This window comes from Oncorhynchus gorbuscha, linkage group LG26 (assembly GCF_021184085.1).
Source record: "Oncorhynchus gorbuscha isolate QuinsamMale2020 ecotype Even-year linkage group LG26, OgorEven_v1.0, whole genome shotgun sequence".
Lineage (NCBI taxonomy): Eukaryota > Metazoa > Chordata > Actinopteri > Salmoniformes > Salmonidae > Oncorhynchus > Oncorhynchus gorbuscha.
The window spans coordinates 34,559,520-34,581,431 of record NC_060198.1 but is presented as its reverse complement, the minus strand read 5'-3'; the positions used below and the strand labels follow the sequence as shown (position 1 = coordinate 34,581,431).

The window sequence follows — 21,912 nt, the reverse complement described above, 5'->3', positions numbered from 1 at the left end:
ACCAATTCTCAGCACACAGTATAAATCCAAACCCTGTCAGCCAAATGATAGGAAAGTGAATTAGAGAAAAGGGGTCAAACCCACAGGACATATGATGGATGGACAGACGGGTGTGTTTCAGCAGACACACTGAGCTGAGGCTCTCAACTCAAAGCGGAAACAGACAACAAAGTGCATAATACTGTACGTTGCGACACGTTTTCCTTTGAAAAAATGATGTATTCACCAGATAAGCTGCAGGGAGAGGTAGGCGGAAAGGGAAATGGACTCACTCACGCTCCTTCTACTCTCTTACAGTGACACACACACACACACCGTACATTAACCGAACTGTCTAGAACTGCATTGGAGAGTGTGTGGAAAGGTTTAAAGAGTACAGATACAGGCAAAGCAATAGGAGCTTGTTTATGAGGTATGGAGATGGGTCATTGCACCAATAAAGTGCCTTTTGGGTTCACGTAACAGGTTGACTTTAAAATGAGGGAAATTGGAAACATTAATCATGAGAAATAATCATCTTCAGAAATGACTGTCAAAGCAACAAATTAACCACGGCTTTACAATGACGGTGAAAATGTGGGGGGAAGTATTGAATTGAACAGATATAGAATTGTCCATCTGGTCTATATTAAAGGGTACTTCATTTAATATAACAGGCTTTTAAAATGCAATATTGGTGCATAATTGAAGGTATCAAAGGGACTCAAAGGGACCCAGAAACAGATTACGTAGCCTAAATGTGTAGAAAGACTGTGATGAGATCAGAGTTGTTGATTTTATGGACAGACTAACATCTATAAGACCTCAAACAAGGTATTAAATGCCCAAGGAAAACATCTATAGATTTGGTAGAATTTAGGGGAAATGACTGATCTTCGATAATCCACCATTCAACTCGTTCAATATCCACCTCTCTCTATCTCACACACACCGACACACTGTGGTGCAATGCTATGTATGAAAGACTAGGAATATGTGTGTTAACACCCACATTGAATGACAAAATGTGTGCACACATACCATTGAATCAATGACAAGAAAATGAAGAGCCATAGAGAGAGTTTGTGTGTAAGAGAGACACTGTACTCACCTAATTAACCCTTAATACTGAGTGATTCTAAATGTAATTGTGTTTGTAGATAGAAATTGTAACAATCACAAATATATCACTAGAAGATAAAAGATGTTGAGTCCTTAATCCTTGATAGTAAAATCCCATTAAAATTCATGAGTAGAAAAAAAGTATTAAAATCAGCTTAAGTCCATTTGGAAAAACCATCAAAAAGTCCTGAATTTCAATTAAGAGTTAGAGGCTTTCATTTGGAGTCCAATCCGAGACAGAGTAATTCCTCAGGAAAACAGCTACATCCAGAATGCATTTATCATTGTGAAGAATATTTATTTAAAAAAATCCCATTCCCCAATATCTTCATATAATGTAGAGGAGAATCATAACATTCTCCATCAAGAACAAAAGTAAATATAAAGAGGTGGAGAGAGAATGAATTGTGGTTTGCTCTACTTATCTATGTATATGTCTATTGCTGTGTTTAATACACTCTCCCTTTCCCTCTCTCACTCTCGCTTTCCCGCTCGCATTCCCTCTCTCACACCAAAAAGTCTGATTTTTGTTAGGTCGCAATAAACCCAATTCCCTACAACCTTTTCACCACCCTGCCTTCAACAGTTTTCTCATTGTTCCCTGAATAACTACACTAAATTACCTGCCCCTTAAAATATATCACAGTAGTCCCAGTAATAACTTACAAAAATGATTCCCCATTTAAGTAAACATAACTCTCAAATTATATCAGAAATACTAAATGACCCTCTGGGATGTGAATCATTTTCTGATGGCAAATTAAAAAGATGGAGCAACAAATAAAGAGATGATTGGATAAAAGTGTGGGGGTGTAGGTGGAAAACAACGATGGGATAGAGATGAACGGCGCTTAAAATGAGAGCGACAGATGAGAAAATCATGAAAAAAAAAGATCCTCTGAAAGGTAAAGAATTGCAGCAAGGGTTTTAGTCCATTATGTTTGAGTGCTTGTGTGTGTCAGAGGGAGTGAGAGGCGAGGGGGGTGGGGTGTAGAGTGAGATGCATACACAGGTGACAGACTAGTCGAATGAGAAACAAGTGAGTATTAAGCACAGATCTACAGATGTTTGACAGTCTTCATCAGACAGCAGTCTTACGGTTTCATAAGAGGTGCAGGATGAGATGGGAACAGTATAATATATTGGTTTATTCCTTTTTTTGCTAGATATGGAGTTTGCCTTGGGACCTTGCAGTAGTCTCATCCTGTGTGTGAGTAAAATGATTCAATATAAGGAAAACGGAGGCAGTTACACATTTTATGGGAGAAGAAGAGACTGTTGTGCAATACAGTGAGAGAAAATGTGCTCCTCTGAGAAGAGAGGAAGGCGTTGTAGGATGGATCACTGTGGTTTTGATGGGAGTCAAAAGCAAAAAGGTGATGTTTGGGATGGAGAGAAAGAGCATAGGATGGCATGTCATGAAAACAAGTACCAGCTGAATGATTTGATGAAAGAACCATTCCTCTACCAAGCCATACTGTGGATTAACGTGTGTGTGTGTGTGTGTGTGTGTGTGTGTGTTATGTGGATGCGTAACACACACAAAAATGCACACACAAACAGATTGAGACGGACACTAAACACTAAGAGACCTACCTATAAATATAAATAAGAATCCCCAAAATAGAGATGCAAAGGATTGTGGGAGAAGAAAAGAGGTACAAAATAGGAAAGGTAAAAACATGAAAAAGGTAAAATCGTGTCATCAACCAGTCTTTTCTGGTGGAAAAATCTGGATAATTGAATCACTGATGGATTCAAAAACTAGTCAAAGTTATGGGGTGGACAGTGAGTGAAGAAATGGGGGGAGGAGGAGCGTGGGTAACGGGGGAAAGATTGGGAGCCATAGGAATGGTAAGGGAAGGGAGAATGGATAAGGAATTTAAAAAATGTAAAAATCTTTCCTTCCTTTTCTCATTCATAAATAAAATAAATTGTAGACCAGGTAAATGGAGAAATAGATGAGGAGGCAGAGGACGGAGAGAGCAAGCAAATGAAAAGATAAAGCACCTCCCAGCAAGGCGATGAGGAAGAAGAAGAACAAAGAACGAAAGAAAAAAACAAATACTCCAGTAGCCTCCGTTTTTTCTTGTCTCTATGTGGAAGGGGGGAATGGCAGTTGCCAGTTATTCCCCCTCCCAGCTCATCTTCTTTCTTCTTTCAACAAAACAAGCCTCCCCATCCAGATGAAAACATGTTCTTTTCCTCTAGCTCTGGTCTAGTACATACCACTCACACAGGTTAGACATGTTGCAGTGGCTCATCAATATTGCTTACTGAAAAAGACATGGGGCTATAAGACAAGCATTGCCTGCCTTACTGAACTGAAAATGCTCTGTCCCCTACCGCCTATCCCTGAGAAATCTGGGAGGGGAGAGAGGAGGGTCCTCGCGCAGAATTAGTATGCATTGAGAGAGGAGGGGGTGCCTTTCCAATAAATGTCTAGGAACCAGTGTTAGTGAGAATAAAACTGATAAGGGACTAGCTCCCCCTAGAGTCAAGTATCAATATATAGGTATAGTTTATAAACATTTTAATGAACAATTACAATAGTCTGAATATTTCTTGGTACTTCACCTTTCGGTCAATCTGTTGTCAAGTCCAATGCATTTATTTACATGTTTGTAACCAGCCATTAAGACTATCAGACAAAGCGATCAGCAGACAGTGTGTGAATTACATTGGGTCCAGGGGGGACCCCTGAATGAGACATGAGGCCCCCTAAATGCGGGGTCTCTAAATAATACTAATTGAACAATTATATCATTTCTTTAAAATGCAATGTGTACTGCGACAGAGGTAAATATTAAAATGAACACCCCCGCCGGTCATGGTTTAAAATATATATATATATCCACGTGGCTGCACTTGTCATCCCGGGACAGTCCCATCTCTCAGCCCCTTTTCAGGCGTCCCAACTTTTCGTTCTACAAAAAAGGTCCTTTTGTCAAAGACACATCAATTAATTCAGGCTACAAGAGTGTAGACCTAATGAAAATCACAGAAAGTCTTTACAATTTTTGGTGTTTCGTAACGAATGTCTCTTCCCATTCATCTACTCAAATGTTAGGATGCTGGAATAATTTTGGACTAGACAAACACACGCAGGTAGCCTACTTTTTGAAGTTATTTGTTTGACAATATGAAAACATGACTAGTTCTGTTCAAGCCAAATTACAAAAAGGTTCAAAAAACATTAGATTACATCCATAGAAAAAAAATGCCACAGGATGTGCACACATACACAGGAGGCCCTAGATCATGTTTCATTTAACTGTAGAACATGTCCTCCAGTGGCAGGAACTGAGCAGGAGGAAAAGAGAGGTCACATAGGCTTTGGCAGGTTCATGTCTCATGAGACGCAAAACTACTGTGTATTACCATATAATAACATGGTCATTCTGGCCTTCATAGTATGTTCTTGACTGACAATTGCAATAAAAAGTTTGTTGTCAAATACCTTCAGGAAACTAGGAGAAGAATACTTTATCCATAATCTTTCAGAAACGGGACCAGGCCATTTCAGGTTTGATTTTCAAATCCTCTCGTCCTGTGTCAAAGATACCATTTTGGTACAATGCTGCACCCATGTGGTCAAACACACGGCAGGCAGACAGTGGTCACATATGGGGCCAACCCATTTCACCAGGATGGGCAACAACATTTTCCAGTAACATTCCAATGATAAGTCACTCTTGTAAACACCTGGGCTCAAATATGATTTGAGTGCAAAATTCTGATAAAAAAATACCAACACACATTCATTTGAAAATAGAGCAATTAGATTTGCCAGAAGCTTTACTGAACTTTTCACTTTGGCTACCAAAAGAAAAAAAGAAAAAATCTACAGAATCAATATTTCTCCTCGTTTTGACTTGACACAACAAATGAACTTAAATCTTAACATTTGGTTAAATTGGAGCTTTCGGTGAGGGGGACGTTAAGACGTCAGTGCACTGAGGCTCACAGAATGGTCCAAAGCGGCCAAACACGTCCCTGGCACGGACTGCAAAGTAGTACTTGGAGCCAGAGACAAACTGTGTGAGTGTACAGGCCATGGGCAAAGCCAAGGCCTTCACCTCCCCGATCTTCTTCCAGAGTAGGGGGTGTGTGCTGGGCCCAGAGTGGTCCTGGTGGTAGGCGTATAGGTGGTAGCTGTCCACGGCAGCACAGCTCCGGTCCACCTCAATCACAGACCAGGAGAGCACGATGCCGTCATTCTGGCTCGGGACCCGGGTTATTTTGAGCAGAGGCTGCTGTGGAGGGCTGGTGCTGGCCGCTTCGAGGGGCAGGCTGATAGTTTGAGGTGGGACAGGCAAGGGGGGAAGGGGAGAGGGCTGGGGGCATGGTATGGAAGATGAAGAAGTGGATGTTGCGGAGGCAATACTTTCAGATGGGGAGCCCTGAAAGATGAATTTGATGTTGACTCTCTTTGGTTGATTATAGGCCAATATGTACATTTTCTTCCAATTGGAAAACATTCTGGAACATGCAGTATTCCATGGCTGCATTCCAAACACTTTAAAGACACACCCTCTCCCCTCAGCCCTCAAATTAAATGGACACTTCTGATGACGTATCATGACATCTGACGAGTTGACACTTGCAGGCGCAAGGGGCGACGGAAGAAGAAATGTATTTTAAATGGACCGCTCTTGCCTGGAAATGTGTCACTCGTTCATTTCATGGTCGTTTTCAGTCATCATGGAACCACTGGTAGCTGTTGTGTGTGCCTTATATGCGCTACAGTCAATTATGATTGCATTTCATAATTTTGGCTAGAAGACAACATCCCCGCAGACGTCGAATGTTGCCATCCTACTATATCAGATACATCGAAAATTACAATGTATAAGTGTGATGTCAGGGAACAAAAACATCATTACTTTTATGATAAGTGTTTGAGCCGTCATGTGCATTAGTAGCAACATTTCTAACTTATTTACATTCGTTGACTACTCCATATTAATGTAGTTTAAGGTTAGGCTGACTTTTCTTAGTGGATGAACAATCAACGTGAATTTAATTATGGGGCGTTTCGGGCCCTGGAGTGAACATAATTGTACGAGAGGTCGACCGACTATGATTTTTCAACACCAATACCGATTATTGGAGGATTTTTTAAAAAATCAGATACCGATTTATACACTGCTCAAAATAATAAAGGAAACACTAAACACATCCTAGATCTGAATAAATTAAATATTCTTATTAAATACTTTTTTCTTCACATAGTTGAATGTGCTGACAACAAAATCACACACAAATTATCAATGGAAATCAAATGTATCAACCCATGGAGGTCTGGATTTGGAGTCACACTCAAAATTAAAGTGGAAATCCACACTACAGGCTGATCCAACTTTGATGTAATGTCCTTAAAACAAGTCAAAATTAGGCTCAGTAGTGTGTGTGGCCTACATGTGCCTGTATGACCTCCCTACAATGCCTGGGCATGCTCCTGATGACGTGGCGGATGGTCTCCTGAGGGATCTCCTCCCAGACCTGGACTAAAGCATCCGCCAACTCCTGGTGTGTAGTGCAACGTGGCGTTGGTGGATGGAGCGAGACATGATGTCCCAGATGTGCTCAATTGGATTCAGGTCTGGGGAACCGGCGGGACAGTCCATAGCATCAATGCCTTCCTCTTGCAGGAACTGCTGACACACTCCAGCCACATGAGGTCTAGCATTGTCTTGTATTAGGAGGAACCCAGGACCAACCGCACCAGCATATGGTCTCACAAGGTGTCTGAGGATCTCATCTCGGTACCTAATGGCAGTCATACTACCTCTGGCGAGCACATGGAGGGCTGTGCGGCCCCCCAAAGAAATGCCACCCCACACCATTACTGACCCACCGCCAAACCGGTCATGCTGGAGGATGTTACAGGCAGCAGAACATTCTCCACGGCGTCTCCAGACTGCCACGTCTGTCACATGTGCTCAGTGTGAACCTGCTTTCATCTGTCAAGAGCACAGGGCACCAGTGGCGAATTTGCCAATCTTGCTGTTCTCTGGCAAATGCCAAACGTCCTGCACGGTGTTGGGCTGTAAGCACAACCCCCACCTGTGGACGTTGGGACCTCATACCACCCTCATGGAGTCTGACCGTTTGAGCAGACACATGCACATTTGTGGCCTGCTGGAGGTCATTCTGCAGGGCTCTGGCAGTGCTCCTCCTTGCACAAAGGCGGAGGTAGCGGTCCTGCTGCTGGGTTGTTGCCCTCCTACGGCCTCCTCCACGTCTCCTGATGTACTGGCCTGTCTCCTGGTAGCACCTCCATGCTCTGGACACTACACTGGCAGACACAGCAAACCTTCTTGCCACAGCTCGCATTGATGTGCCATCCTGGATGAGCTGCCCTACCTGAGCCACTTGTGTGGGTTGTAGACTCCGTCTCATGTTACCACTAGAGTGAAAGCACCGGCAGCATTCAAAAGTGACCAAAACATCAGCCAGGAAGCATAGGAACTGAGAAGTGGTCTGTGGTCCCCACCTGCAGAACCACTCCTTTATTGGGGGTGTCTTGCTAATTGCCTATAATTTCCACCTGTTGTCTATTCCATTTGCACAACAGCATGTGAAATGTATTGTCAATCAGTGTTGCTTCCTAAGTGGATGGTTAGATTCCACAGAAGTGTGATTGACTAGGAGTTACATTGTGTTGTTTAAGTGTTCCCTTTATTCTTTTGTGCAGTAATATATACATACACACACACACACACACACACACACACACACACACACACACACACACACACACACACACACACACACACAGGGGCAAAAAAGTATTTAGTCAGCCTCCAATTGTGCAAGTTCTCCCACTTAAAAAGATGAGGCCTGTAATTTTCATCGTAGGTACACAACTACTTCAACTATGACAGACAAGGGGGAAAAAAATCCAGGATTTTTAATGAATTTATTTGCAAATTATGGTGGAAAATAAGTATTTAGTCAATAACAAAAGTATCTCAATACTTTGTCATTGCCAACAAAGGGTATATAACAGAGGTCAAACGTTTTCTGTAAGTCTTCACACTGTTGCTGGCATTTTGGCCCATTCCTCCATGCAGATCTCCTCTAGAGCAGTGATGTTTTGGGGCTGTTGCTGGGCAACACGGACTTTCAACTCCCTCCAAAGAGTTTCTATGGGGTTGAGATCTGGAGACTGGCTAGGCCACTCCAGGACCTTGAAATGCTTCTTACGAAGCCACTACTTCGTTGCCCGGGTGGTGTGGTTGGGATCATTGTCATGCTGAAAGACCCAGCCACGTTTCATCTTCAATGCCCTTGCTGATGGAAGGTTTTCACTCAAAATCTCACGATACATGGCCCCATTCATTCTTTCCTTTACACGGATCAGTCGTCCTGGTCCCTTTGCAGAAAAACAGCCCCAAAGCATGATGTTTCCACCCCCATGCTTCACAGTAAGTATGGTGTTCTTTGGATGCAAATCAGCATTCTTTGTCCTCCAAACATGAAGAGTTGAGTTACCAAAAAGTTATATTTTGGTTTCATCTGACCATATGACATTCTCCCAATCTTCTTCTGGATCATCCAAATGCTCTCTAGCAAACTTCAGATGGGCCTGGACATGTACTGGCTTAAGCAGGGGGACACGTCTGGCACTGCAGGATTTGAGTCCCTAGCGGCGTAGTGTGTTACTGATGGTAGGCTTTGTTACTTTGGTACCAGCTCTCTGCAGGTCATTCACTAGGTCCCCCCGTGTGGTTCTGGGATTTTTGCTCACCGTTCTTGTGATCATTTTGACACCCACGGGGTGAGATCTTGTGTGGAGCCCCAGATCGAGGGAGATTATCAGTGGTCTTGTATGTCTTCCATTTCCTAATAATTGCTCCCACAGTTGATTTCTTCAAACCAAGCTGCTTACCTATTGCAGATTCAGTCTTCCCAGCATGGTGCAGGTCTACAATTTTGTTTCTGGTGTCCTTTGAAAGCTCTTTGGTCTTGGCCATAGTGGAGTTTGGAGTGTGACTGTTTGAGGTTGTGGACAGGTGTCTTTTATACTGATAACAAGTTCAAACAGGTGCCATTAATACAGGTAGCGAGTGGAGGACAGAGGAGCCTCTTAAAGAAGAAGTTACAGGTCTATGAGAGCCAGAAATCTTGCTTGTTTGTAGGTGACCAAATACTTATTTTCCACCATAATTTGCAAAAATTATTTTAAAATCTAACGATGTGATTTTCTGGATTTTTTCTCATTTTGTCTGTCATAGTTGAAGTGTACCTATGATGAAAATTACAGGCCTCTCATCTTTTTAAGTAGGAGAACTTGCACAATTGGTGGCTGGCTAAATACTGTTTTGCCTCCCTAATAAATAAATAAATAAATATATATATAAATAATAATGACAATTACAACAATACTGAATGAGTCGCTCTGCATAAGAGCGTCTGCTAAATGACTTAAATGTAAACACTTATTTTAACTTAATATATCAATAAAATCAATTTAGTCTCAAATAAATAATGAAACATTCAAATTTGGTTTAAATAATGCAAAAACAAAGCATTAGAGAAGAAAGTAAAAGTGCAATATGTGCCATGTAAAAAAGCTAACATTTAAGTTCCTTGCTCAGAACATATGAAAGCTGGTGGTTCCCTTTAACATGAGTCTTCAATATTCCTTGGTAAGATGATTTAGGCTGTAGTTATTATGGGACCATTTCTCTCTATACCGTTTGTATTTCATATACCTTTGACTATTGGATGTTCTAATAGGTACTTCAGTATTGCCAGCCTAATTTCAGGAGTTGATAGGCTTGAAGTCATACACAGCGTAATGCTTGAAGCACAGCGAAGAGCTGCTGGCAAATGCAGGAATGTGCCGTTTGAATGAATGCTTACGAGCCTGCTGCTGCCTACCACCACTCAGTCAGACTGCTCTATCAAATCATAGACTTAATTATAATACACAGAAATGCGAGCCTTCGGTCATTAATATGGTCAAATCCGGAAATTATCTTTTCAAAAACAAAAGGTTTATTATTTTAGATTAACATGGAAACGTTCCATATTTTATCTAACAGATGGCATCCCTAAGTCCAAATATTGCTGTTAGATTGCACAACCTTCAATGTTATGTCATAATTATGTACAATTCTGGCAAATTAATTACGGTCTTTGTTAGGAAGAAATGGTCTTCACACAGTTCGCAACGAGCCAGGCGGCCCAAACTGCTGCATATACTCAGACTCTGTTGCAAGAAAAGTTACACAATTTCCCCTAGATAAAATAAATTAATGTTAGCAGGCAATATTAACTAAATATGCAGGTTTAAAATTATATTGTGTATTGATTTTAAGAAAGGCATTGATGTTTATGGTTAGGTACACATTGGTGCAACGACAGTGCTTTTTTTCGCGAATGCGCTTGTTAAATCACCCGTTTGGCGAAGTAAGCTTTGATTCAATGATAAATTAACAGGCACCGCATCGATTATATGCAACACAGGACAAGCTAGATAAACTAGTAATATCGCCAACCATGTGTAGTTAACTAGTGATTACGTTAAGATTGTTTTTTTTAGAAGAGAAGTTTAATGCTAGCTAGCACCTTACCTAGGCTCCTTGCTGCACTCGCATAACCGGTAGTCAGCCTGCCACGCAGTCTCCTCGTGGAGTGCAATGTTATTGGCCATAATCGGTCTAAAAATGCTGATTATTGATTGTTACGAAAACTTGAAATAGTCCCTAATTAAAAAATTTAAAACAATTTAAAAAGAAACAAAATAAATTAAAAAATAAATAATAATAATTTACATCGTCCATTCCGATTAAATCGGTCGACCTCTTAAAATGTACACTTGCAAACGCGATCAAAAACAAGGGCTGAGGGGCTTCCGTTGCCAACTTCTCTTGCTTGGCTAATCATTTGGACCGACAACAAAGATGGCCTCGGGGATTCCCCCAATTGCATAAGGCAAGGGTAAGTTGAGGAGGGTGTGTCTTTTCTAAGTTTAAAACACAGCCCATGTATTGAAAGACGGTTGCTCTGCTTTCAAATATTTGGTAGTCTCACCTGCAGGGGGCGATGATAAACAGCATGCGGAGATCCAACAGCTGAAGTATGACCAAGAGATGACCTCACTGAAACAACAAAATAAAGAGAAAAACAATCTGGGTATTCTGTCAACATAACCACAGACAGTGTTGGCACAAGACACCACATACCGGCCTGTGTGCCGACTGAAGTGGAGGTGGCTGTTTGCTGTGTGGCTGTTGTTCGCTGACCCGCTGTTGAAGGTGAAGGTGAGGCCTTCAAAGCCATCGGAGCCTTCAGCACTCCAGTAACTGCACACAACACATGGGGACAACTTCAGGAGATGTACAACTCACTGCACTTCTGGCCTCTATAATATCATAAAATACTGTTCACCAAAAGGAAGAGGGAGGGAAAGGAATATCAATCTTACCTAGAACATCATCATCATCATCCTCCTCCTCCTCTGTCAGGTCTATGAATGCTTCTGATTTGGCAGGGTGAGATGCCTGCGTGGAGTCTGAAGGAGTATTTGTAGATTCACTACCTACATAGGAGAGTGTAGGAAAACACAGCTTCTCAGAATGACACTGAGAATCTGGGCAAAATAAACTACTTACATTTACTCTTCCAAGATAACAAGCCAAACTTCTGAGGTGTACGCTAACCTGTTTTCACAGGCACCTGTGGTACATGGGCAGCTAGTTGTGCTGAGGCAGCTGGATGCACAGAGGCAGCTGGTCGCACAGAGGGTTGAGTGCCTGTGGTGGCTGGCATTGAGAATCTTGGTAAGGATGAAGTGGAGTTCGCCACAGACACAAGCCGAATGGACTCACAGACGGAGACAGACACACTGGAACTGGGCCTGCCGACTGTCCCAGTGGCTCCAGGGTGGGAGATATTGGGTGTGGCACAGAGTGTGGTTATGGTTGTGGCCCTGGGTGTGGTTATGGTTGTGGCCCTGGGTGTGGTTATGGCCCTGGGTGTGGTTATGGTTGTGGCCCAAGGTGTGGTTATGGTTGTGGCCCAAGGTGTGGTTATGGTTGTGGCCCAGGGTGTGGTTATGGCTGTGGTTGTGGCCCTGGGCATGGTTATGGGTGTGGTTATGTGGGACGTTGTGGCAGCTGGTGAGTCAGTGGGTGTAGTCGTGGTTGTGGGTGTGGCAACAAAATGAGATAAGAGGGCAGAAGCCGAGGGGGGCTTGGGAGCAGCAGGGGTGTAGGGAGTAGTCCTCTGCAGGAGGAAGGCAGTGGTGGGTGTCACAGTGGAACTCGTCATGACGGGAAGTGCGCACACTGGGATTAGCTGGGAGTTGGTTGGGTTGGTAAGGATGGCTGTCCCTCCACCAGGAAGCTGTATGAGGAATGACTGGAGAGGGAAGGCAGACGGGCTGGGTGCTGGGGTAACACAGGTGCTCAGCATCAAGGTTTGGGATGTGGGTTGAGATCCGGCTGAGGCTGTGGAAGAGGGGGAAGGTAGCAAGGGGGCTTGTGGAGGAGAAAGAAATTGAGAAGAAAAAAATGTTAAAGGAAGAGACTGTATACAATGGTATTATTAGTTGGTTAAAGAAAACACACAGATTAAGATGAAGAGAAAACTCCCTCCTGCTCACCTGTGGGTACAGGACTAGGGGTTTGACAGCCCTGATCAGTACGTACAGGAGTAGGGGTTTGACTGCTCTGATCATTACACTTTGGATCCGGTATGTTGTTCCCCATTGTTCTGTTTACAAGGAGGGGAAATGATTACAGGCAAAGGATTCAGGAAGGTGATCAAAAGGCTGCTCAGTGGAGAATGATGGTGAACACAAACATAAGTGGATGCTGAGAGATACAGTATGACATCACTGTGCATCCAATCAATTGCTTTTATCCCAAATAACTCAATGACAAATTGAATCTTTGTTGTCAATGCACCGATTTCTTTGGGTTACCCTCTGGTGAAATGTTTTTTTCCTCTGATTAATTGGGACACGATGCTACACTTCAAATCATTGACTTACCTCAGGCCGAGAATTCCTGATCCTGCTTGGGTGGTTGCTGTGGCAGAAGTAGAGGTAGGTGGCAACAGTACCTGATGAATATAGGGAAGAACACTTTGTATAGAGTTCCAATGGTACAATCAATCTTTCAAAAAAGATCCCTCTGAAATCACAGTCATCATTGAAAGACCAATTGCCTCCCATTTTCACTCACCTCTGGAGGTTTCTGGTCATTCTCCCTGGCCTGGATGGCAGTTCCTGGAGGTTTCTGGTCATTCTCCTTGGCCTGGATGGCAGTTCCTGGAGGTTTCTGGTCATTCTCCCTGGCCTGGATGGCAGTTCCTGGAGGTTTCTGGTCATTCTCCCTGGCCTGGATGGCAGTTCCTGGAGGTTTCTGGTCATTCTCCCTGGCCTGGATGGCAGTTCCTGGAGGTTTCTGGTCATTCTCCCTAGCCTGGATGGCAGTTCCTGGAGGTTTCTGGTCACTCTCCCTGGCCCGGATGGCAGTTCCAACTTTCTTAGAAAGTCGGCCAATCTTTGCCTGAAAGGGCACACGTGGAGCATGGATTTGCTTGTCTAATGGGCAATACATTCCAATGTCTTTATCCTAGATTACCCTGTGTGTGTTTTATTTCTCATCTTCTGACAACTGACCTGCAGGCTCTTGAGTGCACTCGGGTGTTTTTCTATTTTGTCCAGTCTGTCACTGAGCCCCTGAAGACTCTTGTCAAATAGTGTAAGCTGCAGAACACACAACTGCTCCTCAACAAGCTGCTGCACCACCTACAGAGGACAGGGATTTTAATGGGCAAGTGAGGAAAAAAGATGGAAGGTTATTTTATTTGTTTAACCTTAAAACCAGTCCAATGGAGATTTTTAAAATAAATAACACGAGAAGGTAGCACCAATAAAATAAAATAGTCAAAAATATGCCATGCAACTCAGGATACATGACTACAACTTGGGAACTGAGACATGGTTTGTTTAAATAAAATAAATAAATCAAACATCTCAACTGAGGACAAACCTTCTTTAGCTTGTGTTGCCTTTCTGCGCTCCCACTGATCTTCAGCTCCACATGAGCCTCCACCTCCTCACAGTCTACTCTGGGCCTCTTATGATGCCTCTCCACCACTTCCAAGTATCTTTCGCCCTGCTTTTGACCACCATCCTCCGAGTCTCCAGACAAGGATCGTTTCTTCTGTAGAGCAGCACCCTCCTCTTCTTGTTTAGAGAGAACACAAAACATTATAATATCAAAACAATGCTATTATCGAAGATAACATCTTGAAAAAAACTATCTCCGCTAGCCAACAGGCCAGTTGAAGTCAGAAATAAGACCAATTCCTGCAACCTAACTAACATATGAACTAAACTTGACATAATCACTTTGGTGCTTCAGTTGGAATTGGAAAAGACTATAGAATTACCTTCATCAATTTGAAGGGGCGTTGGTGATGAAGGGGACAGACAGTCAACTGGAGGACCACATTCAAATTGTTCTGGCTTCTCCATGTTAACCTCAACTTTTTCTACCTTTCCTTCACTTTCCCTCTGTTCCTCCTCTTCATCACTCTCATCCTGGACATCATCATCTTCACTAAGCACCAGGAACCCTGGCCTGACCTCCTGGTCTGACTCTGCCGTGTATGACGGGGAGAGCGAAGGGGAAGAGACAGACTCTACAGCCGTGTTGGAGGACAGGAGGAGGGAGGCGGCAGGGTTCAATATGGGCACTGTGTCCGGAGTGGTACCTGGTACCAGGTCTACTTCCATACCATCAACCTCACGCTCTCTTACTGCTACTGCTTTCTCTGAACTCACAGGAGAGGAAACAATAACATCCTCCTTAGAATTTCTATCCACCTTTCCCAGTCCATTCATTTTGTCTTCTACCTCAAGGCTGGGTAATGTAGACCCCATGTCCCCCTCTCCTTCTTCCTGAACATCTTTTACATCAGAGTGTATGTTCTGTGATGAAGAAACCAGTAATTCAGAGGCTGTTGGTTCCTCAGAGGTCTCAGTGGTTAGGGATGTGACCGTCAGGGAGGAAGGGGCATGAGTGGTAGAATGTGTAGTTCCATGTATTTCTTTATCTACTTCTACTTCCATAGACACATCTTCACAGTGCTTCCCATTTACCATTACTGGCTGAGGTGGGGATGGCAAAGAACATGGAGAGGAGAGAGTGGTGTGAAGGGATTCCAGTTGCTTTCGATCGCTGACTTTCATAGTCTTTTTTGCTCTGAAAATTTTCCTCAGGGGTTCCTCTGCGACAGCAACATCCATGCTTGACCTGAATGGTGGTGGAGAAGAACGAGCAAAAGAATGTCAATCGTGTACAATTCCGTTTTTGTTTTACTCTACTTATTTGCATTTGCCTTTGATTCATGCAAATTAAAAACAAACATTTTCATTAATCTCTTCATTAATGAAGTGTATTAAATTCAAATAGAAGCGGGAGCACTGACTTTCCCGTACACACTATTGTTGAAGTCCAAGATAGGACACACCCACAATCATGCAGCTGCTCCTCCTCCTCTTTACACCCTGTCAACTCTGATTGGTAGAGTGCAAAGCCTGCCAGGCAACTCAAGCAGGTGATTGATTCAGTGACGGGTTTCAGGGCCTGGTGGGAGGTGTTTGCACCGGGTGAAAAGCGATTGCATTTGTTTTGGAACGGGGCTGCCTCCTGGGCGTGAGCCAGGTGCCCTGCTCTGCCCAACGGTGGCTCAAAAACAAACAAAAAATGGGTTAAGCAAGTGAAGTAATGAGTAGGATTCTGTTTTCACATGCAAATAAATAAATAAAGTGTATATATATATATATATATATATACATACACACACACTATCTGCCTTCCCAATGAAAGCTATTTTGAAAATTATGACATTTCATGCAAAAGATGTTTCTGAACGATGCACCATGCTGCTATGTTGACAGCATGAGCATGCAGCCCAGACTTCTGTTCCATTTGAGAAGGGTGCTCCTCCCACACCGCTTTTGACCTTTCATGTCACCTAGCAGCATTCAGCATGAGAGCTGTTGTCAGCATGAAGTCCAGATTACTGTTCTATTTGAAAAGGGTGCTCCTCCCTTGGCGCTTTTGACCTTTCATGTCACCTTGCAGCATTCACAGAGACTGCTAGTTTCTCCAAGCCTGCAGGCGAGAGAAGGAAGGATACAAGAACCCTACCCTTCACTTGCAATAGCCAACAGCCTGGAAACCTGACGTTGAATTTCATTGAAGCACACACACAAGATGAAAATACATGTATGCATGCATACTTGCCAGGCTCATGCTTACATGGTTCTGTGCATGCTTCAGGTGACATATCTGAACATTCTGCCAGCACTTTGAAAAGTAGATTAAACTATACTTTCCTGTAGATATTCTCTCATTCCTACATGCAAACAGACCAACCACATGGACAACCAGTAAAGTTAAACTACAATTTTATTCAACATTCTGGCTTGTAGAGGTCGTGAGAGGAAACTTTCCTGATCCAAACACTAATTTATGCCCAATGTAGATTTCCATTAAATAAAACATCAGGTTTCCAGGCTATAGCCAACTAAGTGGTAAGTTCTGCATATACTTACCACTGTCTCATCTAAATAGGAATGAAAATAGGAATGAAAACAAAAATCAAATAACCTTGCGTCATCTTGACAAATTTAGGACAGCTCTTAGAGCCAGTAAGATTGTTTTTTAAAGCAATAAAATAAACCCCATTGAGTTGGAAGAATCTATAATGACATTAGTACACTTTTTCAAAGATAACTTGAAAATGTAATGTTGCCCTCATGGAATGTCATTCCTTAAACTGCCCCATCATAAATCCAGTACTACCTGCAGCTGAAAATGTAATGCGATGCATTTGCTCCATGTAAAGTTTCCATTTAGGAGGGTGGAGACTTTACTGTCTCTAATATTTTTTTCAGAAAATACCACCCCAGAACCTAACTGAGCATTTGACACAATTATTATTATGATTAGTTCTGGGATTCAGAGATTCACTCCATGTGACCCCCTCTGACAGTATGGGCCTGAATTGACTTGTCAAACCCAAGGGTGTGGGGTAATCACCCTATGATCACATTCATGGAGGATTCCCTTTGCAGTTGGATGAAATTCTATTTAGCCCAGTTAACTTACCTTGTGAAAGGAGGCAATTCAATGCACCTGTGAAAGGAAGCAATTTAATGCACCTGTGGACACTCAGACTAAGTATCAATGACTAGACTAAGTACGAGATTGAGACTATCAAACTGCACACCTGAATTTAATTTCATACTAATTGATCACTGTTGATTTGTCGCACCAGGTGTTGGCTAAGTGAAGGAAGGTGTGGCCAAACCAGTCTTACAGTGTTTGTCACAAAGTAGAATCAATATTAGCTAGGTAACTAACAAACTTTCAGATATAGTGGTTTGTTTTCGGGTTTATTAAAAGAGCTAAAGTAAATTATGGATTATTGAGAATATTGAGTCGGGTACCATTTACATTTCAAGTCAATCTTTCTCAGTTAGCTGGCTAAATCATCCATCCTGACATTACTTAAGAGGGCCATGGAGTACACAGGCTTTTGTTCCAGCCCAGAAATCATGACACACTCCTGTGCCTCGAACAATTAAGTTGAATATTGTGATATTTAAATTATGAAGTGGTATATTACACACAATGATTTGTTTTGCACTGACAAAATAACATCTCTAATAGCACATGTATAAGAAGACTGGCCGTAGGAACATTGCCCTTGAAGTCAAGATGTGCAGGATCTGATGGCTTGGACACATTTTGACGGACAGTGGTAGCTGTGCTGGAGTAGATGGGTCTCATGGGACAGGGCACGGACTGTGGCAAGGCACTCAAGCAGTAGAAGGACTAAGTAAATTATGTACATTTAATCCCGTCAAAATGCTGCGTTAACGGACCTACAAGTGCTACATCAGTAAGTTATGTAGTTGCCTTCAATGGCCTCGCCATTTACATAAAGTTATCCATTCAATGAAGTTTAGACTAAGATTTAAAGTACATCTTAATGCAGTAACTCAATGTTAAACACGTGAGGTCACTCACCCTTTACATCCAGTTTCAAAACAGGAGCCTGTAGTGACCAGAACTTGCTAAGTGCTAAATTGAATCAGCAAATGCTAACTTGCACAGTCATTTAAACAACCTAACTTGACCTGTCTCCTTATCCTGTCTGTTGTCACTGATTGGGAGTGAATCACAACCACTCAAAACCAGCACATTCTTAGTATGTGCTAAACTTCCCTGCCCACATTCGTATGTTCTAAACTCCACAGCTAGCCTATTCAGTCAGTCAATTCGCTCCCTCTCAAACAAAGCAGGAAGTGTGATGGGGGAGGGAAATCCAGACAGATGAAGGCGGGGCTACCATTTTTGGGGAAACTGCAGAAATGGAAACAAAGGTGTTTCAAGGCACTTTCAATTGCACCATTCTTCATGAAAAGGAGTCGTCTACATTTTTTAGCAACTCTCATACTCTGTGTAACGGATGTGAAACGCTAGCTTAGTTAGCGGTGGTGCGCGCTAAATAGTGTTTCAATTGGTGATGTCACTTGCTCTGAGACCTTGAAGTAGTGGTTCCCCTTGTTCTGCAAGGCCCGCGGCTTTTGGGTAACAATGCTTCGTGGGTGACTGTTGTTGATGTATGCAGAGGGTCCCTGGTTCGCGCCCGAGTATGGGCGAGGGACTGTCTAAAGTTATACTGTTACATTGATGCTGTTGACATTCGGAAAAGGAGGAGGTCAAAAGGGGGGTGAGTGTAACGGATGTGAAACGGCTAGCTTAGTTAGCTGTGGTGCGTGCTAAATAGCGTTTCAATCAGTGACGTCACTATGGTTAACGATGCTTCGTGGGTGACTGTTGTTGATCTGTGCAGAGGGTCCCAGGGACGGTCTAAAGTTATACTGTTACATTGGTGCCGTGACCCGGATCACTGGTTGCTGCGGAAAAGGAGGAGGTCAAAAGGGGGGTGAATTTAATGGATGTGAAACGGCTAGCTAGTTAGCGGTGGTGCGCGCTAAATAGTGTTTCAATCGGTGACGTCACTTGCTCTGAGACCTTGAAGTAGTGGTTCCCCTTGCTCTGCAAGGGCCGTGGCTTTTGTGGAGCGATGGGTAACGATGCTTCGTGGGTGACTGTTGTTGATGTGTGCAGAGGTCCCTGGTTCACGCCCGGGTATGGGCGAGGGGACAGTCTAAAGTTATACTGTTACATATGCTCATGATACAAAACAGTCCCATCTCAATCCATCCCGCGTTGTGCTTCAGGCAATATTATCCTGAATATTGTCCCCACTCATTACTAACTTGTGATGAACTATACCCAGAGGGAAATTAACTATACCCAGGGGGAAATGAACTATACCCAGAGGGAAATGAACTAACATGATTCAAAACCATCTCATATTGCCTCTGCATGTTTACGACTACTTTTTCTTACTGTTTGATTAGTGCTAGAATATTTGTATGCATCCTATAATGTATACTTTTCAGTCGATAGTTTAACACAAATAAGCCTACAGTACATCAATAGCCTAGGTTCTGCAACCTCATTATCCATGTCAAGCTTTTCAGTCAGCCATTTTGGCAGCTGTCAGCAGTTTTAATTGATTAAATTAAATGTTCTAGCTAGGTATCATGTCATTATGAATGAAGGACTATAGGCTAAAACAAATATCTTACACAGCAACAATCTCCACAACATTTGGCTCAATTGGAATTACTTATCTTGGACATCAAGTGAGAATCATTTGTTTTTATTTGTCATACATTTTCTGCTCGCTGCCCATTCAAACATGGGCAACACAAGTAATCAAGCTATGAATGAGGGATAGAGCAATTGAGATCCCAATAAAGTAGGCTATTGGCCAGACAGCTGGGTAGGGCTGGACGGACAGGTTTTTAGAAATATTTGCTCATTTTTGAATAATAAAAAAGAAATGCCTTATGTAAATATGTTTTCAGACCTTTTGCTATGAGACTCAAAATTGAGCTCAGGTGCTTCCTGTTACAATTGATCATCCTTGAGATGTTCCTACAACTTGATTGGAGTCCACCTGTGGTAAATTCAATTGATTGGACATGATTTGAAAAGGCCCACACCAGTCTATGTAAGGTCCCACAGTTGACAGTGCGTGTCAGAGCAAAAATCAAGACATGAGGTCGAAGGAATTGTCCGTAGAGCTCTAAGACAGGATTGTGTCGAGGCACAGATCTGGGAAAGGGTCAGCATTGAAGGTCCCAAAGAACACAGTGGCCTCCATCATTCTTAAATGGAAGACATTTGGAACCACTAAGACTCTTCCTAGAGCTGGCTACCTGGCCAAACTGAGCAATCAGGGGAGAAGGGCCTTGGTCAGGGAGGTGATCAAGAACCTGATGGTCACTCTGACAGAGCTCCAGAGTTCCTCTGTGGAGATGGTTGTCCTTCTGGAAGGTTCTTCCATCTCTGCAGCATTCCACCAATGAGGCCTTCATGGTGGAGTAGCCAGATGGAAGCCACTCCTTAGCAAAAGGCCCATGACAGCCCGTGCCTAAAGGACTTTTAGACCATGAGAAAAGAGTCTCTGGTCTGATTGAACTCTTTGGCCTGTATGCCAAGTGTAAGGCCTGGAGGAAACCTGGCACCATCCCTACAGTGAAGCATTGTGGCGGCGTTGTGCAGTGGGTAGGTTTTTCAGCAGCAGGGACTAGAAAACTAGTCAGGATTGAGGGGAAGGATTAATGGAGCAAAGTACAGAAAGAGCCTTGATGAAAACCTGCTCCAGAGCACTCAGGACCTCCGACTGGGGTGACTGTTTGCCTTCCAACAGGACAACGACCCTAAGCACACAGCCAAGATGACACAGGAGTGGCTTCGGGACAAGTCTCTGAACATCTCTGGAGAGACCTGAAAATAGCTGTGCAGCGACGCTCCCCATCCAATCTGACAGACCTGGAAAGGATCTGCAGAAAAGAATGGGAGAAATTCCCCAAATACAGGTGTACCAAGCTTGTAGCGTCATACCTAAGACTCGAGGCTGTAATCGCTGCCAAGTGCTTCAGCAAAGTACTGAGTAAAGAGTCTGAATACTTCTGTAAATGTGATATTTCAGTTTTTAATTGTCATTATGGGGTATTGTGTGTAGATTGGGGGGTGTAAGCGATTTAATCAATTTTGGAGTAATGAGAGAGAATACAGTAGACGGCACACGTCAACGTGTGATTTATGACCCTACATTATGGGTCAGGTGTGTATGCCCATATATGGGCATCCTGCAGGACATCCTGACAGGAAAGTTCTCACGGTAGGGGGAGGGTGTTAATTGAACCAGATAGTGCATCTGTTCCTTTGAAGCTGTCGTGATTGATGTGTAGGGACCTCGTTGAACTGGGGGGGATGTGTTTGACTATTTCAAAGAGTATGGGTCCCCCCTGTTGTAGAGACCTTAGGACTGTTGTCTATAAAACAGGAATGTCTGGGGTTATTGGGGGAAGCCGCATTATAAATAAGAGCGACTTCGATAAACCACTAAAGAAATTCAAATAACCCCAGAACATTAAATAACAAATAAACATGTCTCCTAGGCCAATTATTAGGTGTACTTTGTGCCTCGTGTCAAGAACACAATAACGACAACATCGAGGACATTCTGTGTGATGCACCTGAATGTTTTAATGGAGTGCTGGATATGAGTGATGGACTTATGGGTTACATTTTCCAACCGGAGGATTCAACTGTGAAGTTTTCAGACTGCGGCCACAGCTCCCTTTATCAAACAAAACCCGGGAGTTTTTCTCCTGCGCTG

At 43.0% G+C, this 21,912-nt stretch overlaps 1 protein-coding gene and 1 pseudogene across 1 annotated transcript; both read right to left on the bottom strand.

The window, feature by feature from the left end:
* Positions 1–3,516, bottom strand: part of LOC124015089 — a 154,244-nt pseudogene extending 150,728 nt beyond the window's left edge.
* Positions 3,517–3,604: 88 nt separating this feature from the next.
* Positions 3,605–15,582, bottom strand: LOC124015090 (activating transcription factor 7-interacting protein 1-like). Its single transcript, XM_046330028.1, has 12 exons — positions 15,562–15,582; positions 14,521–15,386; positions 14,118–14,314; positions 13,745–13,873; positions 13,305–13,631; positions 13,112–13,182; positions 12,722–12,831; positions 11,778–12,596; positions 11,543–11,656; positions 11,301–11,420; positions 11,149–11,216; positions 3,605–5,504 (listed from the first exon to the last, which is right to left on the bottom strand). The coding sequence occupies exons 2-12, from the start codon at positions 15,377–15,379 to the stop codon at positions 5,013–5,015; spliced, it is 3,306 nt and encodes a 1,101-aa protein (XP_046185984.1). The 5' UTR covers positions 15,380–15,386; positions 15,562–15,582; the 3' UTR covers positions 3,605–5,012.
* Positions 15,583–21,912: the final 6,330 nt, after the last annotated feature.